General features: G+C 37.8%; 1 protein-coding gene across 2 annotated transcripts in view; it reads right to left on the reverse strand.

Moving 5' to 3' along the window:
- Positions 1-27271, reverse strand: part of PIGN (phosphatidylinositol glycan anchor biosynthesis class N) — a 98025-nt gene that overhangs the window by 10321 nt on the left and 60433 nt on the right. Inside the window, exons 14-26 of one of the 2 annotated variants that reach the window (XM_012571485.5) lie at positions 26910-27092; positions 23510-23646; positions 22441-22540; positions 22237-22329; positions 21105-21196; positions 19314-19425; positions 15118-15226; positions 12052-12154; positions 9651-9753; positions 7412-7498; positions 4651-4706; positions 4097-4172; positions 2747-2820 (exon numbers count right to left, since the gene is read on the reverse strand). In XM_012571485.5, coding sequence (XP_012426939.4) covers positions 2747-2820; positions 4097-4172; positions 4651-4706; positions 7412-7498; positions 9651-9753; positions 12052-12154; positions 15118-15226; positions 19314-19425; positions 21105-21196; positions 22237-22329; positions 22441-22540; positions 23510-23646; positions 26910-27092 — 1325 coding nt within the window. The remainder of the gene's footprint in view (positions 1-2746; positions 2821-4096; positions 4173-4650; positions 4707-7411; positions 7499-9650; positions 9754-12051; positions 12155-15117; positions 15227-19313; positions 19426-21104; positions 21197-22236; positions 22330-22440; positions 22541-23509; positions 23647-26909; positions 27093-27271) is intronic. The other variant, XM_030265393.4, reaches the window with a different exon arrangement.

Genomic DNA, 27271 nt, shown 5'->3' on the forward strand with positions numbered 1-27271 from the left:
AAATTAAATAAAGTTATGATTTCTTACATTTGCCTTTCAAACACTCAGGTACATTTCAATCTACTAGAAAACAATTAAAATACATGACTAGAACATCTGGCATTTATAATTTCATATTAATAGGGTTTCAGTTTTGCAACAGAGAAACCTAACATGAATCATTTTTTGGAGAACAAAAGAATCTTACAAAGAGCATCTGGCCCATTCTTGATTCAGAGAGCTGTGTGCTGGTTGGGCCACATAAAGCTGATTTAGGAGCTCCATGATGGACTCAAGAGTCAGCAAAGCTGTTTGGCAGATACCTGAGCTGATCAGTCCCACCCTGCTGACAACCATTCTTGCTGGGTCAGAGGCTGCTAAAGGAGGTGCTTGCCCTCTTCAAAATCTCTGGATGCCCATAACCTGTTCTGGGAACACCCAGAATTTTGGTGTTATGCTCCCAAACTGGCATAACTTTTATGGGCCTCTTTAACTTTTAGCAGATAACTTCTGGAAGTTAGGCTTAGGCTAGTACAAGGAACCAGAAAGGAGGAGGCAGAGCTATTTTTCCCCCCCATTAACCTAATCTCCTTTTCCTCAAACTATGTAAATCCTAAATTACATGAAAGCAATTGCTGTAACTGGTTAAAACGGGTTTCTAAGTTAATGACACTGAAGTAATGTTGTAAACAGCTGACCCATTAACAAAAGTCTTTAACTAGAATACAGCTAATTTATCAGTACTACCATCATAAAGCTACAAATGTTTTTTTGGAAAATGTGTCCTGCTGCAGCATTGCATGAGCATGTACTGGGGAGATACCCATACCAATGCCTCCAAATGAGGAACTTGCTGATATTGCCTACATCAGTTGTGCTTCATTAGTAAATCAGGATGCAACAAACCAGCTGTATCTCAGACACAGGGAAAGGCTTCTCTCTGCTAACCTATGGCTCAGATAGATAACATGTTGCAGTAATAGTGCTTAGGAGGCACTCAGCTAGAGGAATATTTTTTAATAGGCAAGTTCCAAGAACATATTGGGACAGAATATTCCCCACTGGGAAAAAAAAAAAAAAAATTAATCTGTAATCAGGGACTTCAGGAGCAATTTGGCCAAATCACAAAAATCCACTTTTTGCCCTTCTGAACTGCAGGAAGCCTGTCTCAGCTGAAAGACAAGACTAATTTCAGGGTATGTTTATACACTGCAAAGACAAGATTGTTCCCCGTGATGGCTTAATTTATCTAGCAGGGGCAGCAACAGCAGTAAGAAGTGCAGCACAGACTTCAGGATGTGCTGACAATCAGAGCACAACTTCTCCAGGGATCATGGGTGTGCCTTGTGGTTCCTGCCTTGTTCCAAGGCAGACTGTGGCACTGTCACTGCATTTATTACCTGAGCTGTTGTTACCAGCCAAATGAAGCTGGCACAAACACCAGAGTTACAACCACAGTCTCATGAAGTGGCACAGAAATACTTGTGTCCCCTGGTTTATGAAGGCAGTATAATTTCCCCTCTCACACACTCAGATGCACATTCCATAAAAGTTTGCAATATCACCAGTGCTGCCAAGGCAAGCATTCACAAATTGGGAAATGCTGACCTTTATGATGCTTGAGCCCTAGAAATGGAAATCACTAGCTGGTCATCTGAGCAACCCCAGTGCAGCCCTGCTGCAAGCTTTAGGGGATGAGGATGAACCCTTCCTTGGGGGTCCAAGGATGATGCAGGCACAGTGCGCACACAGCTAAGGCAGAGCAGGTAAAAGGGGTGGGGAGTGTCGTGCTGCCTCTCCAACAGGGAGTCAGATTTTGGGCTGCCCCACCTCTCTTTGGTAGTGGGTGGTGTTGTACAAGGACAGAACAGGCAGGGTCAGGCAGGATGAAAGCAAACAGAAAAGCCGAGGACATCACAACAAGAGAAGACAGTTTCCTCACACTCAGCTGAGCAATGCGCAGGAGAAAGTCCCTGAAGTCCTCCTGCCACATACAAGCAGGACTTTTGGTCAACCCCACACAACATCCCACAGTGACAAAATCACATGGCTGACAGGGACCTCCTCCATCTCAGCACCATCCATAATATCACACAGTGAGTGGAGGATTCAGTCATGTGCACTGGGTCTGATGAATGGGGTGAGCAGGGCTAACAAAGTAAGTCTTGAGACAGGGAAAACATGTTTCAAGTCTGGATACAGCACTTTGTGAGGGTGGGCACCCATAGTCTGAAAAACCCTTAGAGATAGGGAAAGGACTGGCAGCCATCTTCTCCTGCTGCAAAAAAATATGTAATACTGAACACATCGGGGAAGCACTGAACTGCAATGCAATGACATCCAGTACCTTTTTTTTTATGCTATTTGTGGTGAGGTCAGTGCTACAAAGCTATAAATTGGTTACATTACAAATGGGCTATTTAAAAAATACTATGCTATAGGCAGAGATGCAGTATAAAGTAAAAATCAGACTTTAAATTCTGCTCATTTTTAACATTATGGAGGAAAAAGGGTCCTTCTGTGTATTGTCAATAAAGAATATATTAAATATCTGATTGTTCCACTTCAATTTACACTCATTTTATCATTAAGGAAAAAAACCCTGAACTTGCAGAAATCACTGCCCTAACCAAGCCCTAATAACAAATAAAAGCAACAAGATCTAATAGGTTATTTTTGTTTTAATTTACATTGAAATTTGAAAATTCTGAATTCTTCCAAAATAGATTGGAAACCCTTTCTAAGGCAGAAATACAGCATAATGTACCTCTTAGAAGACAGCTGTGTTGTGACTTGAACAGCTTCGAAAGCACATGATACCAGAACAAACGGGATTGCAACCTGTTCAAAACACAAGCTACATTTTGGCTTACAGTCATATTTACAAAAAGAACCTGGGCAGGTTGTGGAAATATTTTCCTGTTTTTGAAATTATCACAGAAGGGTATGTTAGAAAATGAAATATTGGCTGGACAGGGTAGAAAATAATTTTGCAGGAAACATCTTCAGTTAACTAATAAGAACCCCCTTCCATGGTCATAGCTGAACTGCAGTGAAATAAGCCATGAGGTAATATTGAAAACTATAACTAAAACATATCCCCACTTCACTTATCCACTTTAGCACTAGTGATGAATACTTCAACAAGGCTAGAAGATAGAACTAATCAGATTCACCATCTCACATGACAGGCTGCAAGGCTTCAAGTGTAAAGGACAATCTCATCACAAGCACAAAAAAGTCTGAATACAGAAGGCATCCAATAAGGCAAGGGTCACACTGCCCCTCCAGAGCCAAGTCAAGCAAATGTAAACAGTTCAGTAAATTAAGAACAAAAACTAGAAAACATGAATGCTGCCTTTTGCTCTTTCCAAAGTTGATTTGCAATCCTTTTGTTAGCAGTGTATAAAGCCTGACTACTGGCATCCAGAGGGTTTGCACTATTGATCTGTGTCCTGTAGGACAACATGCAGTGTACCTGTAACTTCAGTCTGCTTCCTCTGGCACAGAAGCAGCAGAAAAGCAGTGGTAGAAAATACTGCTTATTTTAGTAAAAACCAATAGACTCAGCATCCCACTTCACTCCCTCTGGCAGATCCTTTACTCAAATATTAGAAAAGAGCTACCACACCTTGCCTGCAAACCAGAAGTGCAATGCAATCTCTGACAGACTATTAAAAAACACAGAAAATGATGACCATTATAAAATGATAACCTAATCAGTAGAACATTCAATACTTCTACTTAATGTAATATAGATAAAGCTAATTACATATATCCTCAACATTTCTGTTGATATTATACTACAGGAAAAGCTTGTAACTTTAAAAATTATTAAAGTACTTTCAACATTTGAAATTTCCATTTTAATACAATAAACTGACCAAATGCTGTTAAATTACACTTACACACACTTTAACTTCTCTTTTGGGAAACAAAATGATCTCTCTAGAAACACTACAAAGGCTGAAGGCTTCACACGTGGTTAAGCAGCCTAATGAAGCTCAAATATATATACACATGTTCTTTTGTGAATTGCAAAGTAACAACCATGTATGTGATACGTTATTTATTCCACAGTTCTCTGAGAAAATTTTACCACGTTAAGATTACTAACCTTCAGTAAAAGCAAGCCTCCCATCATGAAGGGACTGAACACAGTCAAGAAACAATAGACAGAAGCAGGATCAAAACTAGAGAAACACGAAAAAGACATTACATATCTTGGAAATGGTGTTTTCCATTTAAAAAACCCCAGTCTTTAATTACCCTGCAACACACAGGTTTGTATATACATTTTTAAACAAGGCTTCCAATTTTATCTTCTCTTGATGAAATATTAAATCAGCAGGGACTCCCAACCTCACCTTTCTTTCTCTACAATTTTTCTCTGATTGTGTTTTCCAAGGTGCCATGCTGCTGGTGGGCAACCAAGCTCTCTCTGCTCATCCTGTCAATAACATCTAATGGAATTGAGACAGCCTCACAACCAACAAGCTCAGGCTCTTAGGGAAGATGTTACAGAGAGCAGAAACAAAATAAATTGTTATCCTTCCACTGATTACTGCTTTGATTCTGCTGCCCTGATTTTGCTAACTAAATTTACATTTAGTACGTCAACTGCAGGAAGAATTTTTTGTACTGTGTCTCAAATAAATTAATAAAATTTACCTGTTAATAGAAGCTATGTTTCCAGTGCCAAAAAAGGCTGTCACTATGAAGAAAACCTAGATGTATTTAAGGAAAATACACTATGGAAATGGCTGCAATAAAATGAAACTCGCATTTCTCCTCCTTCATTCCAATTTACTTTCAAAATCTGTCATGAAACCACAAGAAACTGATCCACTGTTACAGGTTTACAGTGCATTAAGAAAGCCAAAGTATTTTCTAGCTCTACCCTAGATTTCACACACAACTATATCAATTTTAAAATACTGCCTAGGTAAGGTTTTAGAGCCTGCCTTGAGGCTCCTGTAAGAAAGCTGCAGCTGGCTTTTTGGGCCACTGCCTAGCAAGATAGGAACATTCCCGGACCACAAATCCAGCAATGCCCTCAAACACATGTTTTTGCAGAAAGTCGTGACACAGGCATGTGTTCTGCACACCAAAAGAGATGGCTTTATTGAGGAACTGACCATGGCTCTTGAAACAGACTAGAGGCTCCTATGCTATCCTTACTATAGGTTTTTTTCTGGACAAAGATTATCCAAGTCTACCCATTGGGCAATATGGGACTTCCATTTTCTTTGTCACTTGAGGGAGAATGACTCCAGCAGTATCTGTACAGCTAGAAGTTTTTTGATAAATCCTGCCTTTTTCATCTAGATACAACACCTGCTACTACATGAGTAAATGAAAGGTATTTTCTTGCTCCTGAGCTCATTAGAGCCCATTATAGCTCACATGTCTTCAGTTGAAGAATGTTTTTTAACTTATTTTGCATAAGGCAGAGGGTCATAAGTCAGTGAGGATGGGCTGCTGTTGCCAGAGCTCCCACTGGTCCTTTTGCTCCTGTTATGGCTCCCACACTGGATCATTTAAGTCTCTCCATAAACAATTTGTTACCAACTCTTCAGTAGAATCACTGGGATTCTGCATGCAATATTTTGGAAGGATTAGGTCAGCATAACTGAAGAAATCAGGCTTCCCAAGAGTATCACATAATGTCAAGTTTAGTAACACAGCAGTCTAACAACCTAGCACGGTTCTGCCGGTTGAAATTTATAAGAGAAACAGGTCTGCAATAAAACAAACAACAAAATACCAGTAACACATAGGTCAAATCAAAATGCTAAGCATGAGCAATCTGAATATTTCCTCAAAGACCAGACTCTGTGATTTCTCAGCAGATGCCAGCTACTGGGCCTGATACAGGAGACTTGGGAAAATCTTAAGAGACACAGTTCACAGGGCCATAGTTGCAGTATGACTGCTCTAGCAGAAAAGGTTTATCCTCTAATATCACTATTTCTAAACATGAAATAACATCTAAATTTAAAAAAAGACACAACAAGTTTTGAGCAGGCAAAGGAGATCTGCAAATTGGTTATTTTTTCAGGAGCTGAGCAAAACACATTCAAGTGTTTCAAAGTAGTGCTTTACAGCATGAGGAGAAGAAAAAGTCTCAACTCTGTGCAAGCACTGAATTACCAATACTGTTGTCATCACAAATGCAAATGCAAAACATAGCTTCACACCAGCTACTATGAAGAAAATTAAGTCTAGCCAAAACCAGCACAGTTGTGTTCCAGTGTTAAAGAAGTACTATGCTGGAGCTTTAAAAAATACAGTTGGATTAGTTGATTTTTTTTTTTTTTAATAGTACTTAGCAACTGACAGACAGTACTGTCTTTACTAAAGTTAGCATACTTTTTGTTAAAAGAGCAAATGAAATGGATGCATTTATTCCAGCATGTCTCAGCTCTTTTTAGGTACACTAAAGCAAAGACAAACATCAAACATCTAGCAAATAGTTTGCCTTCTTTCTTAGCATTAATCTGCCTTCTTAAATTCACATCTGTTACACTCACTCTGCTGCAGGTTCCCAATGTCCAACAGCACAGTTCCAAATTCCAAAAGTGTGGACTCTGTGACTGTGACCCACCCTCTCAGATCTGGTTTTCTGACACACTATAAAGCCGGGTTTTGTAGGAACCAGTATTGAGACAACTTCCTTCCCAGATACAGTAACTCACCTGCACGAAATCCCCCTATATTCTAGACTAGCTCAATTTCTCTCCCATTTGCCCATCCATCATCCTTGCTGCCAAATAGCTCTCACTTAATTGCAGTCCCATAATGAAAGAGAAAAATGACAATGTTATCAATGTAGAGTAGTAAAAAAAAAAAAAAATCAGATGTGGCATCAGTTACAGGAACACAAGCTAACAGCTATGTTAGTGAACAAACAGCTCCTCGCTCCTAAGACCATATAATTTCTAAGCAGAAATCACTTAAGATATAAATAACTCTAGGCCAGATTTTGGGAACACATTTCACTACAAACCCGCAGGAACTTTCCTTCTTGTTTCATCTGCCTGCTACCTAACATCTGCTTCCTAACACACTGCCATGCTCTAAAAATGAGAGTAACTTTAATATCACCTATTTCAACTGATTTGTGAAGGTGAGTAAATTCCCTCCAGCCTAAATGTAGTCGAACAAAACCAAACTGAAAACAGAACTGCTCAGAAGAAAATTTACCTCAGCTGCAGTGGTCATAAGTAGGCAAGGAGCCAAATTCTAAAACCACTTTAACTACTTGATAAAATACATAATGTACAAGACCACTGCCTTTTGAGCAATATGAGTCAAATTATCTTTACCAGCTCTGTTCTCAGTGAGCACCAGACTACAGATTTTTGACTGCAGATCCTTTTGAAACAAACCCTTGTTTCGCCCTGGAGTGCAACAACCAGCCAAAGGATACAAAGAAGAAGGACCTCCGGACATCATCCAGGTGGAGCTGTCGAAACTGAGTTATATCCATAGTACAGGTGAAGTTGAAAACAGCAAGCTGGAAAGACAGCAGAAGGAATCAAAACCAAATATTAACTAATGGACTTTGACAGAGTCACCGTATTTTTACTGAAATGAATGAGAAAGAAACCTACTTCCCCAGTGCCTGTTATTAAGAGTATTATAATAAGGACTGCAAACGTTTCCAATGTTTTCATTATACTTTAATGAATTAATGAATCTGCCAGAAAGACTGTAAAAGTGAGATGTTCAAAAGAACAGTGAAGCTTCCACTGTTACCTACACTAAAAATGAACTACTATGCCTCAGACTTATAACCATTTTTCATCAGAAATATTCCTCCTACACACATACTCTTCCACTGCTCACATAAGCATATGGATAAAGATCCTCAGAAATAAAAGACTGCAATTATCCTGATTTGACTTATTTTGTGAGTGAAAATAGTAAAATACCTCCATCTCCTTTACTCAGTCCTTAGCATAATATCACTTGACTTGAAGAGAAATCTTCAAGGAATTTAAGAGGTCAGTGAACTCCTTTACATTGGGGGAAAAAAATCAAGTAATAGACATTCAAGACTGATAAAATTTTAATTTAAAATAATCACTCATCATCAGAGAATTGAGCTGCATTCTCTAATACATGATTTACTTTGCAGCATATTAACAGGCATTCTAGGGATAATATTTTCTGATGTAAAAACAGGAAGAAGGGATAAGCATTACTGTTCTTTTCACTTGAAACCAAAAGGTTCAAGTAAATGTTGAGAAACACTGAGTGACAACTTTAAACATAATTACAGCCTACCTACGTTCTTTTCATTTGCATTTGGTTAGTAAAGCGTTCATCACTGTTTAATACTACTTTAACAGAATTTTATTTTACAGTGAAGAAAACATCAGACTAACAGCAGACAAGCAAGCACCCCAGATGCCTTGAACAAGATGTGACAGATCAAGTGGGTTCTAGAGTGGAAGAGAAAATTTATCCCCCACAGAGGCTAAACACCTTCAGCCACAATTGTGGCATCACACTAATTGTAGTTGTGATATTCAGATTCCATCCCTATCGCTTAAGATGCTACAAAACACAATCACACAAATTAAGTAAAGGTAGCATAAATAGAAAATTATGCCTGTTTTAGTTCTGGTTTTTAGCCTTGAATTGGTAAATCCTACTCTCTCAAATTTCAAAACTGTCTTGCTTGTAGGGACTACCACAAAACCACAGTATGTGTCAGGTCCGCTCTGATGACTGCTGGGCTCAGGTTTCAACCTCCAGGACTTCTCCTAATTATTACTAGCTGCAAAAGGAAGGAAATATGTGTACCAACACTTCTCTTCAAGTGGCTCTGACCACTCCCATGCATGTGTAGCCAGGAGGGCTCATCTGGGAGAAGCCAGGGAGAGCTGTGGTGCACACTTACCTGGCTCCAAGGACCCAAACCACTGTAAATGACACTTTGGATCTGACCAAAACAGTGGCACAGCCCCAGTTTGTTCAACCCTAGACCTAACCTAAGAGCTAAGTTGCAGTATGAGCAGCATGGCCTTTGCAAATTGTTGACAATATACTAAATTTTAAGGTGGAAGAAGCTGCATGCATTACAAAATTCCCTTTTCTCCTCCAGGCAAATCTGAGAAGGTGCTAGTTCCAAGTTGGTCTCCAGTTACTTATCAGTCTAAACAGAAATAAGTCTCCATCCTTTGACAAAGAGAGGGTAAAGTCAAATTAAGATTTCTAGTATTTCCTATGGGTCTTTTCAGAAATCAAATAATTTCTTTTCAGCCTCTCACTCATGAATCTGTGATCAGACCACAAAAGGTACTGCAACATTGTACTTACTCTGAAGAGTTACTGCACCTTATGCCGAATTATCACTACACTTGACAGAGACAGCTCTGTAGCCTACAGACCACACCAGTGTGACTTACTAAGTCAGACTGTCTTCCTGCATTACTAGAAATGGCTCTGATGTGCAACATCTTCAATAATATGAATTACAAATCTGACTTACAAGTCATATTCCTAGTTTGTGAAACAGCTAATACTGGCTTCCCAAACTGGAAAGAAACACGAGGTGTTGCCCACTGAAAACCACTCAGAATATTTATTACAGTCTCAAAAAAAAAAAAAAAAAAAAAAAAGCTATTAATTAAATTGATATATCTATCAAGAACTGTTACCTTTGGTTTGAGTGAAAGACCATAGTGCTGCAGTGCTTCTTGTTCCATATTTATCCACACAAACATCAAACCAAACAGTGCCAGTGGAAAGAGAGCTTCATATCTGAAAAGTAATGTAATAATCATAGTAAGTACAGTTGCTGACAACTAATTATCATAAAATGCTGACATGTTTCGATATACCAAGACCTAGTGGCATTCTCCCCCTTTTTTCCCCATTTCTGAATACCCACAGTTGGTTGAATTTTAAAGCCATAAAGTAGTTAAATGGCCAAAGTAGGAGAAATAGAGCTTGCTTCAGCTTTGTCATGTTTTGCATTTTTTTGTTCAATGGCTACCACAATGTTGGATGACTGCCTTTTTTAATTTTAACAAAACTGTTAAATAAAGTTAAAAGAAATAGGAAAAAAACTCTCTATTTGATATTAATTTTCTACAAAATGGAATATTTTTCAATGAGAGCGACTTGGAACCGAGGGGTTACAGTTCAACTTAAACAGCAGCTAGAGACTGTGCCTCTTTAGGACCTAATCATATAAACTCATTACAGTGATCTCAGTTTGGTTCTAAGGAAAGACACATCTGTATAATAGAAGAAGCATCACATTTCACTTCAGTGAATCGCGCTTTTCTTCACTGCATTCCAATCCTTTACAATAGTAGCATCAAGTCACACTCTAACCATGGCCACTAAGCTGTTCTTACACCCCCAGCCTCTGAGGGGTACTCCCGGCTCCTAGAGCACTCGAATTCCAAAGTATAAGTGTATTTATGTGAGAGATTAATGCCCCCAGATAACATAAGGGAGTAAACTGAAAATGGATAACATTTAGTTTCTCCAGTTGCACTTCATAGTACCTCCCAGGATTTTTTGTTGGGATAAAATTATAATACTGATGCTGACTGCAATATTGATACTGACAAGACTGTAAATGTTTCCTTTTTTATTTTTTCCTTCTTGGACAAACACCTGTTTGTCTAAAAAATAAGGAAATCATTGCAGTTAATCTTGGTATTGTTTCTGTTGGGCTACACAGCAATTTCAAACTAGAACAATAGACATTTCCACTTTAATTATGAGAACCACAGGCAGCTAAACACAAAGATGAAATAGTTATGTTGTCAGTAATAGAAACACCACAACGCTTATAATGGTCTACACTTGCCTTCAGATTAAATGCCTTCAACAGAGTCGGTGACAAGTGGTTGTATGCAACCATGCTCTTGAGCTGGCTTCAGTATTTCCACTTAACTGCCCCTAGAGAGGTGCTGCAATTACCCAGCCAATGTGCTGGGCTACCAGTACATGACAGAAGAATACACTGAGGAGAGAAATATTGGACACTTTTGGCATCAGTGCCTTAGGTTTTGTTTTCCCTTTTAAGAATTGTTCCAAAATTTTTTCATCTATTTGGACATTGTAGGAAGACAACAGAGAGCTGTCAGCATTTACGTGGTCTCATGCAGGGCCAAAATACAAAGAGGGAGATTGCCAGCCTCAGAGAGAACAACATTTATGCTCTATACAATAGTCAGCGCAGGCTAAAAAGGTTAAGAATGTGTGTGCAGTCAGGAGTAATATTAGGATCAAAATCTTAATGGGGAAGTGGGAGGAAGGGGAGGCAGAAGACTGAAAAAAAAAAAAAGGAGATGCTTCAACTAAAATGAGAGTATCCACAGGAGGCAGATATTGCAAAATGTCTGCTGCAAGATGTTTTATTCCACTTAATTTTCCAGTGTAATTAAATCCAGAGGATAAGTGGGAGGGGAGGCGGAAAGAACAGTTCCTATACTCCCCATTAATTATGCTCTTAAGAGCTACCAAGTCTGAGAAAAAAGAAAGGATTGGCTGATGTAGTGTTTTCTTCATTTAAAACATCAGAGAAATTGACTTTCATCCAAAAAGGAGCAAGGTCTAGTCTTTATGGGAAAAACATCCCTTTGAAAAAGAAATTACTTCCACAAAAATCTCTCAGAATACAATTTTCCCTCATTTTAGGACTACCTGTTTCCTGGCACACATCATTTAAGCCATAACTAGATACCAGTGTTGAGCAGCTGGGAGAGATGCTATTTCCTTTTGTTTGTGAGCAGAAAAGCACATGTCAAAACAACAAAAAGCATAAACTAAACTAGACTTTCTTATTTTGGTGCAAGATTGTTTGAACACACATCCTTCCAGCCACTGCCTTGTCTAGTTGAAAGGAATGTCAACAAACTGTGTTTATAATACAAGGAAAAACATGAAAGTTCCCCTGAAATTTTATTTAGTAAACTAAACAAGAAGACAAATGCTGGAAGCACATGTTACACCTTTAACAGAAATGGGCATGACATGAAGCAGTTTCACATGTAGTCATGGATTTTTGTATGTAACTCAAATAGAGTAAGAATGAAGTACCCTGTGCTGAGGAGCAGGTAGGTGGACATCAGGGAGAGCAATATGCTGAACAGTCTCTCAAAGAGAAACGTGGGGCTCAGTAGCAGCAACACTGGGGAAAAAACTGCAATAAGAAGACAAGATCCATTAGTCACATCGTGCAAAACGTTTCATCCTCAGTGACAAGGTAACTTTCCTCAAATCTTGACATTTTATGTACAGAAATTCAATAGAGATCATATATGACCCTCTATTTTCAAAAGTTACTTTTGCTAAAGAAAAGACAATGTTTGGAATGTTTCACATTCATCAAAAGTAATTTCAGTTTTGTATAATTTTAATTTCCTGTCTTTCCATGTCACAGCCTTTATAATTTCTCATGAACCGATGTTAATAAGTTTGTAAGATGATGCAGAAGCACTACCCTAAAATCCAGTCGAACTTGACTGTTCAATACTACTCTGAAAACCACTTACCACGGCCCTGAGGGCCTCTGGCAGCTCAAAAACTGCAGTGACAAAGCCACTGCTACAGGATTAGAACCACAGAAAGGCTTGGGTTGGAAGGGACCTTAAGGATCACCTAGTTCCAAACCCCCTGCCATGGGCAGGGACACCTTCCACTAGGACCAGATTGCACAGAGCCCCTTCCAACCTGGCCTTCTATTCTTTGTAATTAGATTAGGAACTGGGCTACCGCAAAAGTGAGTAAGGAGGAAGAAAAACAGGAAAGATGGCCAGTGCTTGAAGAAGGGAAAGGGGGAAGGACAAGGATTGCTGTGATCTAATCTTTAAAAAAGACCTGTAGGTTTCTGGCTACACAAACCTCTTTATATGACTCCTGCACACAGTTTTGACACCAAATTTCTCAAAATTTAGCAAGTTTTTATGACAAATTCCGATAGGTGAAAATTTAAAGACATAATATACATTCATTTAGAAATATCTGCTAATATTAAGAAGGTTCTGAAGAACATGGGAAGCAGCTGAATTAATGTCACACCTCCTGGTTTTGCCTCTATGTTTGCAGTTAAATACACGGTATGAACCATACAGTGTTACAGCTAAAGTCACTTGGACACAGGCCTGCAGGAACCCAGCCATCACTAATTCATTTTCCTGGTTCCTTAAACACCAGTGTTTCTCAAAAAAAAAAAAAAAAAAAAAGTAGGTTAAAGTTAAAATTTAAACAGTTAGGCTTCATATTAATCAGGGTAAATAGCTGAGAAGGGGGGGGAAATTCCCTAGAAAACTTCTGAAGTATTATTATGATCCTGACACAAAAATAAAACAGTATTATTATGAACAAATACTGTTAACTGTGTTTCTAGTTCTATAAATAGACAGAGATGCAAAATGAGAGTTCACTAACAGTGCCATTCTTCCACAACTATGCAAAAAGACAACGAGGAATTGGACCACCTGTAATCCCACCAACCTTGGAAAAGCTACAGTAGAGTTTGGTACCTTAATTCTTATGGTATCCCATTTGTGGTACACACTGGCAACAAGGCAGGTGCTAGTTGTAGTTATGGTAATGACAAGGCATTTCTCTCCAAGAGAAGTATTGAGGATATGTTGGATGCCTTAGTGTTTTACCTGCTTATTTCTGTGTTTAATTATGGAAAGCAATTTCAGCAAGCACATAAAACTCCTATCTTGTATCCATTCACTTAGAATGATTACTTCCAGTCTGAAAGACTTTGCTAAAATATTCACTACTTCTGTGGCAGCAGGTAGATATTTTGAGTACCTACAGTTTACTTCACTGTTAGCTTTATTTTTATCATCATCCACAACAAAGAGAATTTCTAATATATTTTTTCCTCATAACTCTAAACCTCTTTGACTGCCTGAATCATCTCTTAGATGAAAAATGTTTCTCTTTCATCCTTACACAGGAGAGAAATATAACCTTTACAGTCAATTCCTGCTCCAGTAAGCCAAGCAGGACTTCATCGATTTCATTGACTTTACAGCTGCGAGAAATTCATCCACACAGAGATCCCCATTTAGCTTAGCAGGCTACAAAGAGTTAGGGGAGCATGACGGAAAGGAAAATGCTCTGAAAAAAATGCATTACTAAGAAAGCATTGCTCACACACACTGATCAAAATCACTGAACTTAATCTTGAATCCATTTGCTCAAACAGAAGCAGGATTGCTAAAACTGACAAGATCTGCTTAAGTTAAAACAATGTCACCAGCATAGGAATGTACAAGACAACCAGCAAGTAGATAACATGGGCCAAAGTTCTTTCACTGAGCTATGTTTAAATTCCTGACCTCAACTTGTAGCAGAAAGCTGATATCAAACTTTATATGGGATATGTTTAGCTCTAAAACAAATTCCACATTTCAGATCACTCAGGGATAAACAATGCTTAACATTTTCAAATGGAGCCCTATAGAAATTATTTTATATCTGAAATATGAAATGTATTGCTTCACTGCATTCCAGAACTCCAGTAACAATTCCATTTCCTCTGCTTAATCACACTAAAATTTCTGAGTTGCAAAAAATTCATAGACTTGCAAATTGCTCTTTAATAATTAGATACTAACTGATATCAAACATACTCTATCATAATTATTTCACAGGTATTTTCCAAGGCAGCTCTCAAAAATCACTTCTACAAGGGTCACTGCCATCTGCTGCAGCTTCAAGTTTACACTGAATTACAGCAACAACCTTTAGTAATTTCCCTGTGCTGAACTGGATTGATGGCAGAACATCTCAGATCACCCATATCCACCTCCAAGTGAAACAAAAAGGAAATTTATGCCATTATATCCTAAAAATGGTCTTCAAAATATTCAGAACAGTCAAAATAAAATATAAAGCTATTTGTTAATCAATGGTATTTTCATTTTATCACAAATTTACAAAGAAATAATATTTAGAAGAAGGAATAGTATTTAGAACATTTCTCAAAAAAACTCACTTAGGAAAGCAAACATACAGAAGAATTATCAGCAGTCAGATAAAGGAAAACAAGATGTTAATGAAAAAGTGACATCATCCCCCACCCAATCCCAGACTCCACAAACTGCCAGCATAAAAGGCTGAGAGGGAAGATTTTCTTACCTAGCGTCATCCAGCTAATAATTTGATTCATTACAGGTAATCCCTGTTTGATCCTAAGACTGTCATGGGTACTGCCCACAACATATGTCGAAAGTGCAACACTGAACATCTAGAAAGAAGATATCAGGCAATGAAACACAAAATTAATGTATGGATCTCTGCCATTCCATCTGAATATGTGAATATGCTTTAGAGTTGCATAAACACCTCATTTGAATCACCATAAGAACAGGAAGTCAAAGAGAGTGTCAAAATTTATAACTTTTTATAACTTAAAATTACTGGCTTTTTAAAACTTCCCTCTAGATTACTTTATATTAGCATTCCTGTTGTTTATTTGTGCTGTTTTAAAATAGTACACACAGGTGACCTGGACCACTGATTTGACATGCTAAGCTTTGTCAAGAGTAACTATTTAAACACTCCTGCAAACCACAGAAAACACACTCCCCCCAGTCCTTCAAGGGGCACTTGGCCTCAAACACAGCAGCCACAAAGAACAAGCAGAGCCTTTGGCTTTGCTGCAGAATCAGGTACAGGGAGAAGGGGAAGGCTCCTGGAAGAAGAGAAGCAGCAGCGGAACAAATTGGAGGTAGTTTTTAAGAGATGAAAAGAAGCTGTTGAGTTTTTTGCCTCCCAACTGAATTGACTGAACCAATTCAAGCAGAGTCCTCTGCCTTGCAGAAGCAGAGAAGTTGGAGAGGTTTTTTCTTTGACTAATTCAAGAGACATCATTCAGTCATCAAGTATGTGCAAAAAACCTTTCGAAAATTACCCCATGAGTCAGTTATTTTTGAAAGGTGACAATTATCCAAGAAAATGCTTGAGCCAAGTTTTCAATTACTGCTATTTATTCACAACTCTTCAGTTCCACTAAAAGGCAAATCAAGCATGCACATACTTTGCAAACATGCGCTTTAAGACTGCATTACAAGATGTAACTGCAGTCGTGGCTTTTTAGTGCATAGCAACTACACCGTTCACATCCATTACATTGTACCATATGAATAGCTGCTATTTCCCTGCTAGACTGCAGTGATACCTAGTGGGATAATACCAGATGATACATTTAGCATCAGCATTCTTTTTTGACAAGTTTCACAGGTGCTCAGTATCTGTTGCTCCTATTTAATTTCAGGCCACAGGAATATGTACCTTGTATTTCTCTGTGACATCAACAAGGTCAAAACATTAGGCATCCTAAAGCTCAGGGAATAGGATCTTTTAGACTTCTGGTGGGTTTTTTTTGATACTTTTGCTGTATTTGGGCCCTTTGATATATCTTATCAAGTTCTTTTTGGTGTCATGAGCTCTGGTAATTCCTCCGATATCCCCTAGACACTGGTGAAGTCACTTTGCACTGACTTTGTGTCACCCTCCATAATATATCCTGTGCCTTGGAAGACTTGTCATGGCCTGGGAACATTAGTAAGCCCAATGCTGCTAAATCCATGCCAGTGTCCAGGGAAGGGCTCAGCAGGTGCTTTTGAGAATCTGTGTTCACATTCAAACTGCTCTTGGCTTCCACCAACACCTCCAGGACTGTGGAACTGAGCAGAAGAAACTTGGAGATGCAAGCAGAGATCTCCAGCTAAGAATCTGTCTCCCTTCATCCTTCACAACCCTCTCTGATGTTCAGAGATAATTCTTGAACAACTAAAGAGCAGGTCTCAGATACCCATATCTTTAGGTCACATCTACAAAGAAGAAATCAAGGGTGACGCCTGCAGTCCCAACACTGCCAGCTGCTCTGGCTGGGAGCTCTCCTAAGCACTGAACATCGTAAGGACCCTTAGGGAGAATGGCAGGAGAACCAGCACCATCAGCTGTGCACAAGTCTGGTTGAAAACACCCTTCCTGTCCCCTGGTTCCACCAGAATGACATGGATTCATAGTGTTCACTTCTACTTCAAACACCACATAGATGCTGCACTTAGGAACATGGTTTAGTGGTGATCTTGGCAGTGTTAGGTTAATAGCTGAACTTGATCTTACAGGTCTTTTCCAACCAAAATTATTCTATAATTCTAATTTAGAGGACAAAACTAATAAACTGACCACCTTGGACACTCATGAAGTCCAAGCATCCTGGGAATAATAACTTGGTCCAATATTATCAACCAGTGAAAACAATATGTCTCCAGTAGTGTGGCAGAAACTGGACATCATCTATGAAATGGATGGCAAAGAGAAACTGGTGCTCTCTCCATCAAAAATTAAGTTATACAGTAAGCACTGCAGCAGTCTAGCTAATGGATTATGAATGACTCCTGTTTTCATCACCACTGAAGCCTTAATGACCTCTCAGAGATCACAGAACCAAAGAACTGTTTAGGATGGCTTAGGCTTAACTCATCAGTGACCACAAACATTAAGTAACAGCATTGTCAGAGGAAGGCATAACCTTTGATGGCTGCCTCCAAACAACACTTATGGGGAACCTGCAAAACCTACTTTTAAGAAATCCCTTGTCAGATGCACAGCAGAAATCTAATTGAGTGTGCTTATCTATTTGAATGCCAGTGGCCTGATCACCATTTGTCACAGCAAAATAGGTAATTTTACCTGACTAGGGCATTCATCTCACCTTTAAAACTGCCTGGGAGTAGTAATCAAAATTCAGGATTTCAAAATTAGCATTTTTGAAGATTACCCCTTCCTGTTCCCACTGAAAAGTCCAACTCAAAGGAAAATGTAAAAGTAGAATTAGGGAATTCCATTGACTAGAAATACCAGTATTCTGACAAGCATTTTCCTTTTGTATTCCTGTACATTTCAAAGCAACTAAATATAACCTAACCTCAAAACAAGGTATTTATTTAGAAACACATATAATGCCTCTGTAATGTCCTTTTATCCCTCTACATCTGAATAATCTCACCTCCCAATCCTTTCCTTACCCAAAATGTGAAGGGTGGATCCCATATTTTCCATTCCCAATTAAGGTACTGAAACAAAAATCTAATAGAGACTAGTAATTAGATGTCACTAGTGCAAAATATCTAGTGATTAAGGGGCAATTTGAGGAACTTTATGATCTTCTTAAAAGTTGGGAGGAAAATTAAGACGTTACTTCTGGAATAAGCAGGCAGAACATTTTCATATAATTAAGTATCACTCTGTGAGAGAATTTCCTGATTCTTTAAGTATGTTCAGTCTGGCATTACTTTTTTACTACAGACCAATTTCTTCTTCATCATGAGATGCTGCAGCAGTTGTGTGGTGAATTGAGGTAGGCCAGCCGCCTACTGGGCTGCTCCCTCACTTCCCACCCAGTGTAAGCTTTTTTCAGGCATTCCAGCAAGAAATCCATTGCCAAATGGTTACTGGAAATTTATGTTCTAAATGCTTAGGAATGGAATTGACATCTCTTTTCCAAATGAAGGCTGAAAAAATTAAGAGACATTACCACCATATTTTACATGCATTGATGCTCAGCTAAAGCCATTTTAAGCATTCATTACTCTTTCCCTTCCTCCATTCAACCAATTTGAGCTCCATACCTAAATCACCGATATAATGAGTGCATTGCTTTGCTCAGCAAGAAACTAAATCATAAAAGATAAAGCTGGTCCTGAAACAAAACTATTATCTTGTAATAGGTTGGGGGGGGGGGGGGGGCAGAGGGGAGAAAAAAAAAAAGAGGACAGCAGACATGCAAGGTATTATTTGAATCTTAAAGCTCTCTAGAACTTAATTAGCTCTAAGCATGAAAAAAACCTACCTATTTCACAAAGGTATTCACCTGAAAGAAGACTTCACCGACAGAAAACCAGCTCAGTATCAGTCTCACAGTGTTTTTCTACAGCCAGAAACTGGAACTAGCTCAGCCCCCTCAAACAGCAAGCCTTGGTGTGCATATGCAACTACTGCAAAGGTCACTGGAAGTGATATACACACACCAAGGGCAGGACAAACTCTCCAAGCAGAGTATCAAAATCTATATGCACATTGATATATCAAGCAATCTAATTATGCACAGGCTGGCCTTTTAGGAACACAGCATGATGATGTTTAAATATGTGCACATGGTCCTCTTGAAATAGCCAAGGAGAAAACTCTTAGGAACAATAATTTTTTTCTTGAAAATTGTGACCTTGGTAGAAATATATATTCTATATATTCTTAGAAAGTAAGTAAAAATTTGCACGTAAAAACCCTCTAACATTCAAAATTACTGAAAAATAACAACTGACCTGATAAAAATATACTTTCAGATCTTCATTATCTCTGTACTTATTTTCACTTTTACAAAAATATGCCAACAAGAACAAAGATATCAAGATGGTAAGCAAACCAGCTGCTATTCTGCAAAGACAAACAAAAGAACAATAAAATCTCAGAAAATATAATTAAAAATTTCTTTTGCTACTGTATGCTCTCTTGTTGCACTTGACATCCCACACTACATTCAACCCCAGCAGTGCTTTGGCTTTCCTAATCTATCCTGAATATTCAGTGTCTCCATGTTCCTCTTGGATTATCTAGCCCTGCTTTCACTCCCACGTTTCCTTTATGACTGAGCTGAGTCAGGAGCTCCCTGCTCCTATCATACAAGTTTTATTAATGTACTGAAAAGCCCTGACTTAACAGGACCACTGCCCAAGACAGAAACACCTATTTCTCCCCAGCTTTTTGATTTCTCCCTCTTGTATCTTCAAGCCTCAACTTATCTGTAACATCCTGAAGTGTCACATATATTTTTAATTGCTGCTTCAAACCTTTTCAGCTTCAAAACTCCCTTGAAAAGTTTCAGACAAACACAGTGTTTCAAAGGTACAATGTTTCATCAGAAGAATAAATAGAAAGTACAGCCTGGGCAAGGTGAATATAAAGAGGTGTCAGAGAGGAAGATTTGTAGGTAATTTAATTCCATTTTGATTTCTAAGCTGTGCACATATATTCTAAAGAAAAGAAAAACCTCAGTTTGGACCAGCAGAAATACATACATGTGTATATATATCGCTGAGAGGCTGTAACACGATCAAAAAAAAATCTGTGCTGAATATTTATAGTGTGCCCAAGGATCGAGACTAAGAATGGTTTTCAAAAGACAGATTTAAAACACAGTGGAAAATACTGAGGCAGAATGTCAATAATCCTGGAAATATCTGGGCTCATAATTCTACCTGCAATCACATATTACTGCTCAAATCCCAAATTTCACTGAGGATTGGCTCTGCTGAGGCACAGCATCTTCTACCAGCCAGCAAGAGCCATTGCACCCTAGGGTAAATTCACTTTTTCTACAGTAACTACAAAGAGACCACAAGCCTACCCCTTCAGGCCAACCACCTGGATTGCATTCAGATATGAGAGAATGCTCCTATGACCAAAGAGTGGCTCACAAGTGGAGGGGGATAGATAACAAAGATGTACTAGAAAAACAATAAAAAAACAACAACTGTAGAAAATCAAACAATACCAGAAAAGAAGAGTCAGGACAGAGAAGCAGAAGTGGAAAAAGAAGATACACAGGAAAGATAGAGGAAGAAGAGAGCTCTGCCTATCCTGTTTATTTCCCATTATATCTCATTAGGTACAGAGTGCTATTCAAAGACAGATTATTCAAAATTCAGTGGACAAATCCTGAAAGATGCTGTTAAAAGTATATTGCTTTTGACTAAATTCTTATTCATGTAGGAGAGGTGACCATAATTGCACCCCACTGAAGCTTCTCCTTTAATGATCTCCTCTATTTTCCTGTAAAATGTGAAAATTTTTCAATTGTGAGAAATGTTTCTCTTGACAAGAAATTACAGAATAACACAAAGACCAAATGGATGTAGCAAAAGAATTAAAAGTCTATTCTCATTCTCATTAGTGAATAACTGAGGTCTCTATAATCATGTTATTTAAAACTCTGAATTTCAACTCCCGTCTCAGCCAGCTTTCAATAATGCAATTCCCCACAAATACCAAAAGGCAGCCTAAATTTTGAATCAAAGAGGGAATAAAAAATTTAAAGAACAAGATGAGATTCTTACACCAGAGGAATGTTTGGTTCTCTTCCTACAACAGGCATTAATGGAAATATTGCCAGGATCACACACAGGAGAGTCCAGATCAATGCTTTTGTCTAGAAGAAGAAGGAGGTCATGTGGACAGAAAATTGTCTAATCATAAAGAAATACTTCCATGAACTACTAACAGCTACTAGCATCTCCTAAACAGCAGTTAATTAATCAACATTGAGAGAGAATAGTCTGAGAATATGGCACCATTATGCAGTCTTTGCATCTATGAGCCATTTGATTTAGCCACCATAATCACCTTAGTAGTTCTTGAAACTCTTTGCTAGGAGGAAAAAACCAAAAAACCTATCCCAGGTGCTTTATTTTACTAAAAACATTAAGAGCTGTATCATTTAAATTTTTCAAGCTCAAGTCAAATTCATACTCATGCTACAAAACATCATCTGTGCATACCCAGCTTTAAGACAAGTTACTTGATTTCTCAACTAGAACAAAAAATTGTAAAATACAAGCCTTCATCTTGGCAGCTCTTGGAGAGCAAGACTTAGCAATTTTACTCCTTTTCTCTATCCTAGAACCCTAGGTTTTCAGTATCTCCTGAAATAAGAGACGTTGGAATCAATTAATGGAAGAAATGTCTCTTAAATTAAATATCATGCCCCTTCATAAAAATGGAGGTCTTTTCCCTAGAAAAAACAATACAGTAAGGTGCCTCTGAGGAACAGTGTGTCCCAGATGATAATGTCCCAGACAATAATGAGTTGACAACTGCCTTTCTGTTATCTTCAATATTTTTTTCTAATAAATGATCATATTAGTTAAACAGTGACACTTTCACCAATTGTACATGTCAACACCACAGTCACTCTAACAGTTTGATAAAGGATGTACATTTCATATGATTGAGTCAAGCATTTTTTAAGCATCAACAACAGAAAACTGATTGCTAACCCACAGATACCCCAAAACTCTTAAGCACTCATTACTTCTGTATAACAGATCTAATCCAGATCAAATTAAATTCCCTTGTTTTGCTACACGCAGCTTATGACAGAGATCGGAAAAAGAGCATAAATGAATAAGAATCTAAAGCATCCCAGCATCCTAAGATGCAATCCAGCTGTTCACCAAAGCAATACAATACCTTAGCTTGAATCCACAGCTGTGTGATCACTGGCCAGCCAGCAAACACAAGAAGGCCAACAGTAAGTGCAGAGCGGTAGAAAAAGCTGAAGACCTAATTTTAAAAAATCCAAGAGAGGACTGAAAATCAAACACATGAATTCCTCAAAGAGGTAGAATACAAGAAATGAGACACACTGTTGATACATAAGGAAAAAATACTTACTAGTATTTCAATTCCCAGTATACAAACCAAGAGGAATCCTATAAATTGACCAATATGAAGTGACAAAACATTTGTGGCAAGGTCTTGAATGACAGAAATTCTGTTCAAAATGATGGAACAAGAAAACATGCATTAGAAAACCCCAGAAATAACATAGCATCTTACCTTTATGGGGCAAGGATGAGGTCAGAGCAGAAAAAAAGTTAGAGGTATTGCGGGTCCTGCCTAGACCCCATGGTTGATGGCCAGATGATCCTTCTGCCCAGTTTTACTTGATAGAAAATCTACAATAAAATCTTCCATCTTTTTTCCTCTCATATTTGGCACATCTTTGCCAATGTTTGTACAAGCTTCAGATAATTCACTACTCAAATTAACTCTGAGTATATGAATATTTTTGGTTATGTTCCGCTTAATGTCTGTCATAATGGATAAAACATTCAGAAGCTTTAGAGAGAGAAAAACCTTCCTTGTTAGCTTTTCCTGTGCTTTATGAGACAGCTTATTATCTAACTGCAGTTGGTCTCATTTTCTCTGAATAATACTGAGTTGGTATCTACAGATTGCCAGTAGATCAGGAAAGTAAGAATCAGAAGATAAGAAGTATTTTTGGGCTTGGAGTAAAAGGAGACCCAAACAAGACAAATATATTTCAATATGGGAGCACATTCCTCAATATGACTACCATGTGTTCTCCAAAAGTAGCTGGTGTTCCACAGACTTGACACTTTGCAGCATCATTTTGCAAAGTAAGTCAGCTGCTACAGGTATTTGCAAAGATTTTGGCTCTTTTGCAACAGTTGCAAGAATGCTAAAATTATGTTTTCATGGAAATAGCTTAATTTATTTTTGCTAAAAGAAAAGAGATCTAGAATTGGCAACTGTATCAGTCAGTTTGGACACTACTCATTATGTCAATTGAAATATAAACCAGAGTCCCTTGGAATGTCTCAGGAAACACTTAAGGAAGTTTTCTCCCAGATTTATGGGAAAAATTTAATTCTCTATAAGGAGGAAGTCCAGACATGATCTTTTAAAACAGTAGTAATAAATTTCATTCTTTACTTACTCTTTCACAACTGCATACCATACTGGTACTGGCAAGAGACAGTATATATAGTATGTCCAAGGACATGCTTGAATCAACAGGAAAAAAGCTATTATCATTCCAGCAGAGACAAAACCATAGAAGAGAACAGTAGATTTCTGAAACAGAAACATTTGGACATTCTTTTAACAGCAATAAAATGTTTTAAATTACACTCTATTTTCATTTTGTTAGTTACACAAATTTGTTATGTGGCTGTGTTAAAATAAAATTTGTTTTACTAACAAATGCTATTTTAACAGAGCCACATAAGCTGCCATGTGTCTCTACATAACTCTAGACAAAGTTGTCAGCCAGATTTAAAAAAAAAAGAACAGTAGGATTTGTATATCTAATTCTAAATGTGTCTTTTCATAAGGTCCTACAGTAAAATCTGCATGGGAAAGACATACTTGTACAATATGGAAGCCCAATATATGCAATGCCATTCATGTTCAATGGCTATTTGGAATCCATCTGAAGCCAGAGATGCTAAGGGGTTTGGGAAAAATAAATCTCAAGTTTAGATTCTAGAAACAGACTTGGAATATAACTCATTGAGTTCAAGTTCATAGCCTTAGAGTCAAAGCATTTAATGAAAATTCCATCAGCACATTTCCTCCCCCTGCTTGAGATATTTGTAAGAGAACTAATTAAATTAAAATATTAACTCCTACCAGAAAATACCCCACTACTATTCAGGATCTAGGAACAGCTACAAAAGGAGGCTTGTGACCAACCTTCCACAGGAGAAACTTCCTTCCTCAAGGAACCCACCTTTTCAAAACACAACTGAGGACCAGTGTTACATGACCCTAAAAGGTAGCATAGCTACAACTCTTAGGATATTTCATCTTAACCTACAGGTACTGCTTTGGGGATACAAGACTGGAATATAATGTACTCAAAGAAACACATTCTCAGACTGAGAACACTCTTAAGGAGAAACATCAAAGAGAAGAAAAATTTTCAAATGGGTTATCTCAGGCAAGCCAGTCCTTAATCATCAGCAGAAATCCCTTGTTTGTGCAAAGAGAAGCATTAAACAGTCACTCTGCATCTGCCTTTTATCTGGTCATTGAACTATTCTTCCTTATTCAGGGACATGCAAATATCAGAAGAATTAGTGGTAAGGGAAGATTTTGTACAAGTTTTAAATAAAGAATTTTATCTGTATGTATTACAACCTGACATAGCAAAGGCAGCTTTAGTGTAGGTAATGACAGACACTGCTTTCTTCTGCACAAATGCTAGTTTTTTTGAAAGAGTTAGGTAGACAGATGCACACTGTGTTAAATATGCTGAGAAGAACAGACAATCAGCTCACAGTTCACCTAGATGGATTAACATCTTTTCTGGCTCCCCCTCCCTGTAATTGATGTACAACTGCCTTGATCTAAAATGACAGCAAATGCAAGTTCTAAATTATTTTTAAAATAGAACTTTTGCTAAGATATAACATTAGACTAAGAAAAGATATGTCATATAGAAAGCTGACCTAGGGCAATTTGGCTTTATTAGTTTTAAATTTTACATTTGCTGACATATAGACAGAATGAATATGCATATATATGATATGCCCGCAGTATAATTTATCACAGAATGAGTAAACACACACAATCAACATTTTATTCCATATAGCAACACAAATACTATAGAGTCCAATATAATCAGTCATGCATTGAAAGTGGAAACGAGATTTGCAATTCTGTGAATATTTAAAATGAATTTAAAGGTTATATTTCTTGCTAGGCAAAACAACATCCTACACCAAAAGAAAAAAAAAAAGTGTTTTTTCATGCGCAGCATAAGAAGCCAGAAAATTTTAAAGATGATATATACAGGATATGCAGTTTCATTACTCAGAGGCTTCTTGATTTTATAAGGGTGTGCTTTGCAGGAGACTATTTGTCAATGGTAGATTAGTCACTCAGCAAATTTCTTTAAGGTGCTCCAATATAAGCTATAAACCAAATAACTTCCATATACGAAGCATTAGCTTCACATTGTGATTCTCTAAGTATTTAGGAACACTAAAAAAGGTTCCTACAGAAAAGGGCCTCTTATGAAAACTGAAGAAAGATAAATTCTATAGACGAAGAACTGAGATACCCAACTTTTTTTTCTGCCAGTGTCACTAGCATAAAATTTGTCTTCAAAAAGTAAAACGAATATACGAAATTAAAATCTATGTCAACTAAGAATGCAAATTGTTCCTTAATGTAGTTATTAATATGCCTGATACTCAGCCTACTTATTGTAATTATTTTGTTTGTATCTAACATAACATGCATTCTGGATTATTTCCTCTCAGTTATTTGATGAAAGAACAACTAAATCATGCAGGACAGCACTTACGAATATTTTCCATTTTAATTTTTTTTGAGCATTTTCACTAAAGGTCAAGACTATCTCATTTCAGCCAGTAGTAAAAACCTCAAGACAGCATGATAGGAATTTTCTCAGAGTAATATACTGAAGGCAGTAAAGATGTTAAGTGAGCTCATTTTCACCTACATTACAAAATGAAACAATCCTTTTATTCTGAAACAAATTCTTGAAGTTTGGGAGAATTTCCACTCCCCACAAATGCTTTATCCCTTTTCTAGTGAAATGCTAGCCTTTTGCCTATTCATCTTTTTGAGGTCCCTCTTTTCCTGATGAATGACTGAAAATAAATTCTTAGGATTTTATACTTTGTGAAGAATCAAACCATAAAAATCTAGTCAAAAAGAGCTTCCTTCATCTTTAATGTCTACTCCACACTTGCAAATCACAAAGAGCAAGGGAGCACACTGTTCTGTGAAACCACAGCTCACCTTCTATCAAAATAGGCTATACAATTAAAAAATGCCATGATTGGACTGCATAGTTTCTGAGAACAGATGTAAAATTACCAAAGAAGGCAGGAATAAAATTATTTACATGCTGGGGTTTTTTTTTGACCTTACACTGAAGAGACATCAATGAAACGGAAAGCCTGAAATCTGAATTCTTCCAAACAATTATTATTACAACAATGCTGTTAATACTGAAAATTAAACCTGGTTAAACTAAACCCAGTTAAAGACAGACCCTTTAATAGTTTTCAATCACTATGTTTTCTCACTCTTGCATTAGCATCTCAAATGAACAGCTGTCGGAAGAAAAACTGAAGAAGCATAATATTGCACACTCAGACTTACACATCTTAGGAATTCTGATCCTAATCAATGGACTTAACAGCAACACCACACAGGATAACAGCAGCTGGAAAACTCAACAGCTTGCCAGTTTCCACATTAAGTCAAAGGAAGTATAAAGTATTCAATTTATCCTGCACAGCATGCATGTAATACTGAGAACTGATAGAATAAAAAATAATTGAATGCTTCCAACCTACCTTTTTATTAGCTGAGACAGTTTTGGTCAAATCGGTATGGGCCTTGATAATGACCAAAATCACATAAGTCGTCCAGCCCACAAAACTCACTGCAATACTCAGGCCCAGGAATAATCTATCGTACGTGTGGTAGTAAGACAAGCCTTCCAAGGCAAGGTTAATCAGGGTTTTGCACAGGGATACCTGGAGGCAGACAAAATATTTAAGCAATGTATTAGAAGAGTGTAAGCTCCCCATTCCACAAATCAACCCAACTGACAGCAACTGGAGCTCAAGCAGCTCCATTACCCCTGGCACATGTGTCCTCTCCATGCTCAGGGACAGTGTTTTACCCAGCAAAATGCGCTGGAGTGCACATTGCT

Source organism: Taeniopygia guttata, chromosome 2 (genome assembly GCF_048771995.1).
Source record: "Taeniopygia guttata chromosome 2, bTaeGut7.mat, whole genome shotgun sequence".
In the NCBI taxonomy this organism is placed as follows: domain Eukaryota; kingdom Metazoa; phylum Chordata; class Aves; order Passeriformes; family Estrildidae; genus Taeniopygia; species Taeniopygia guttata.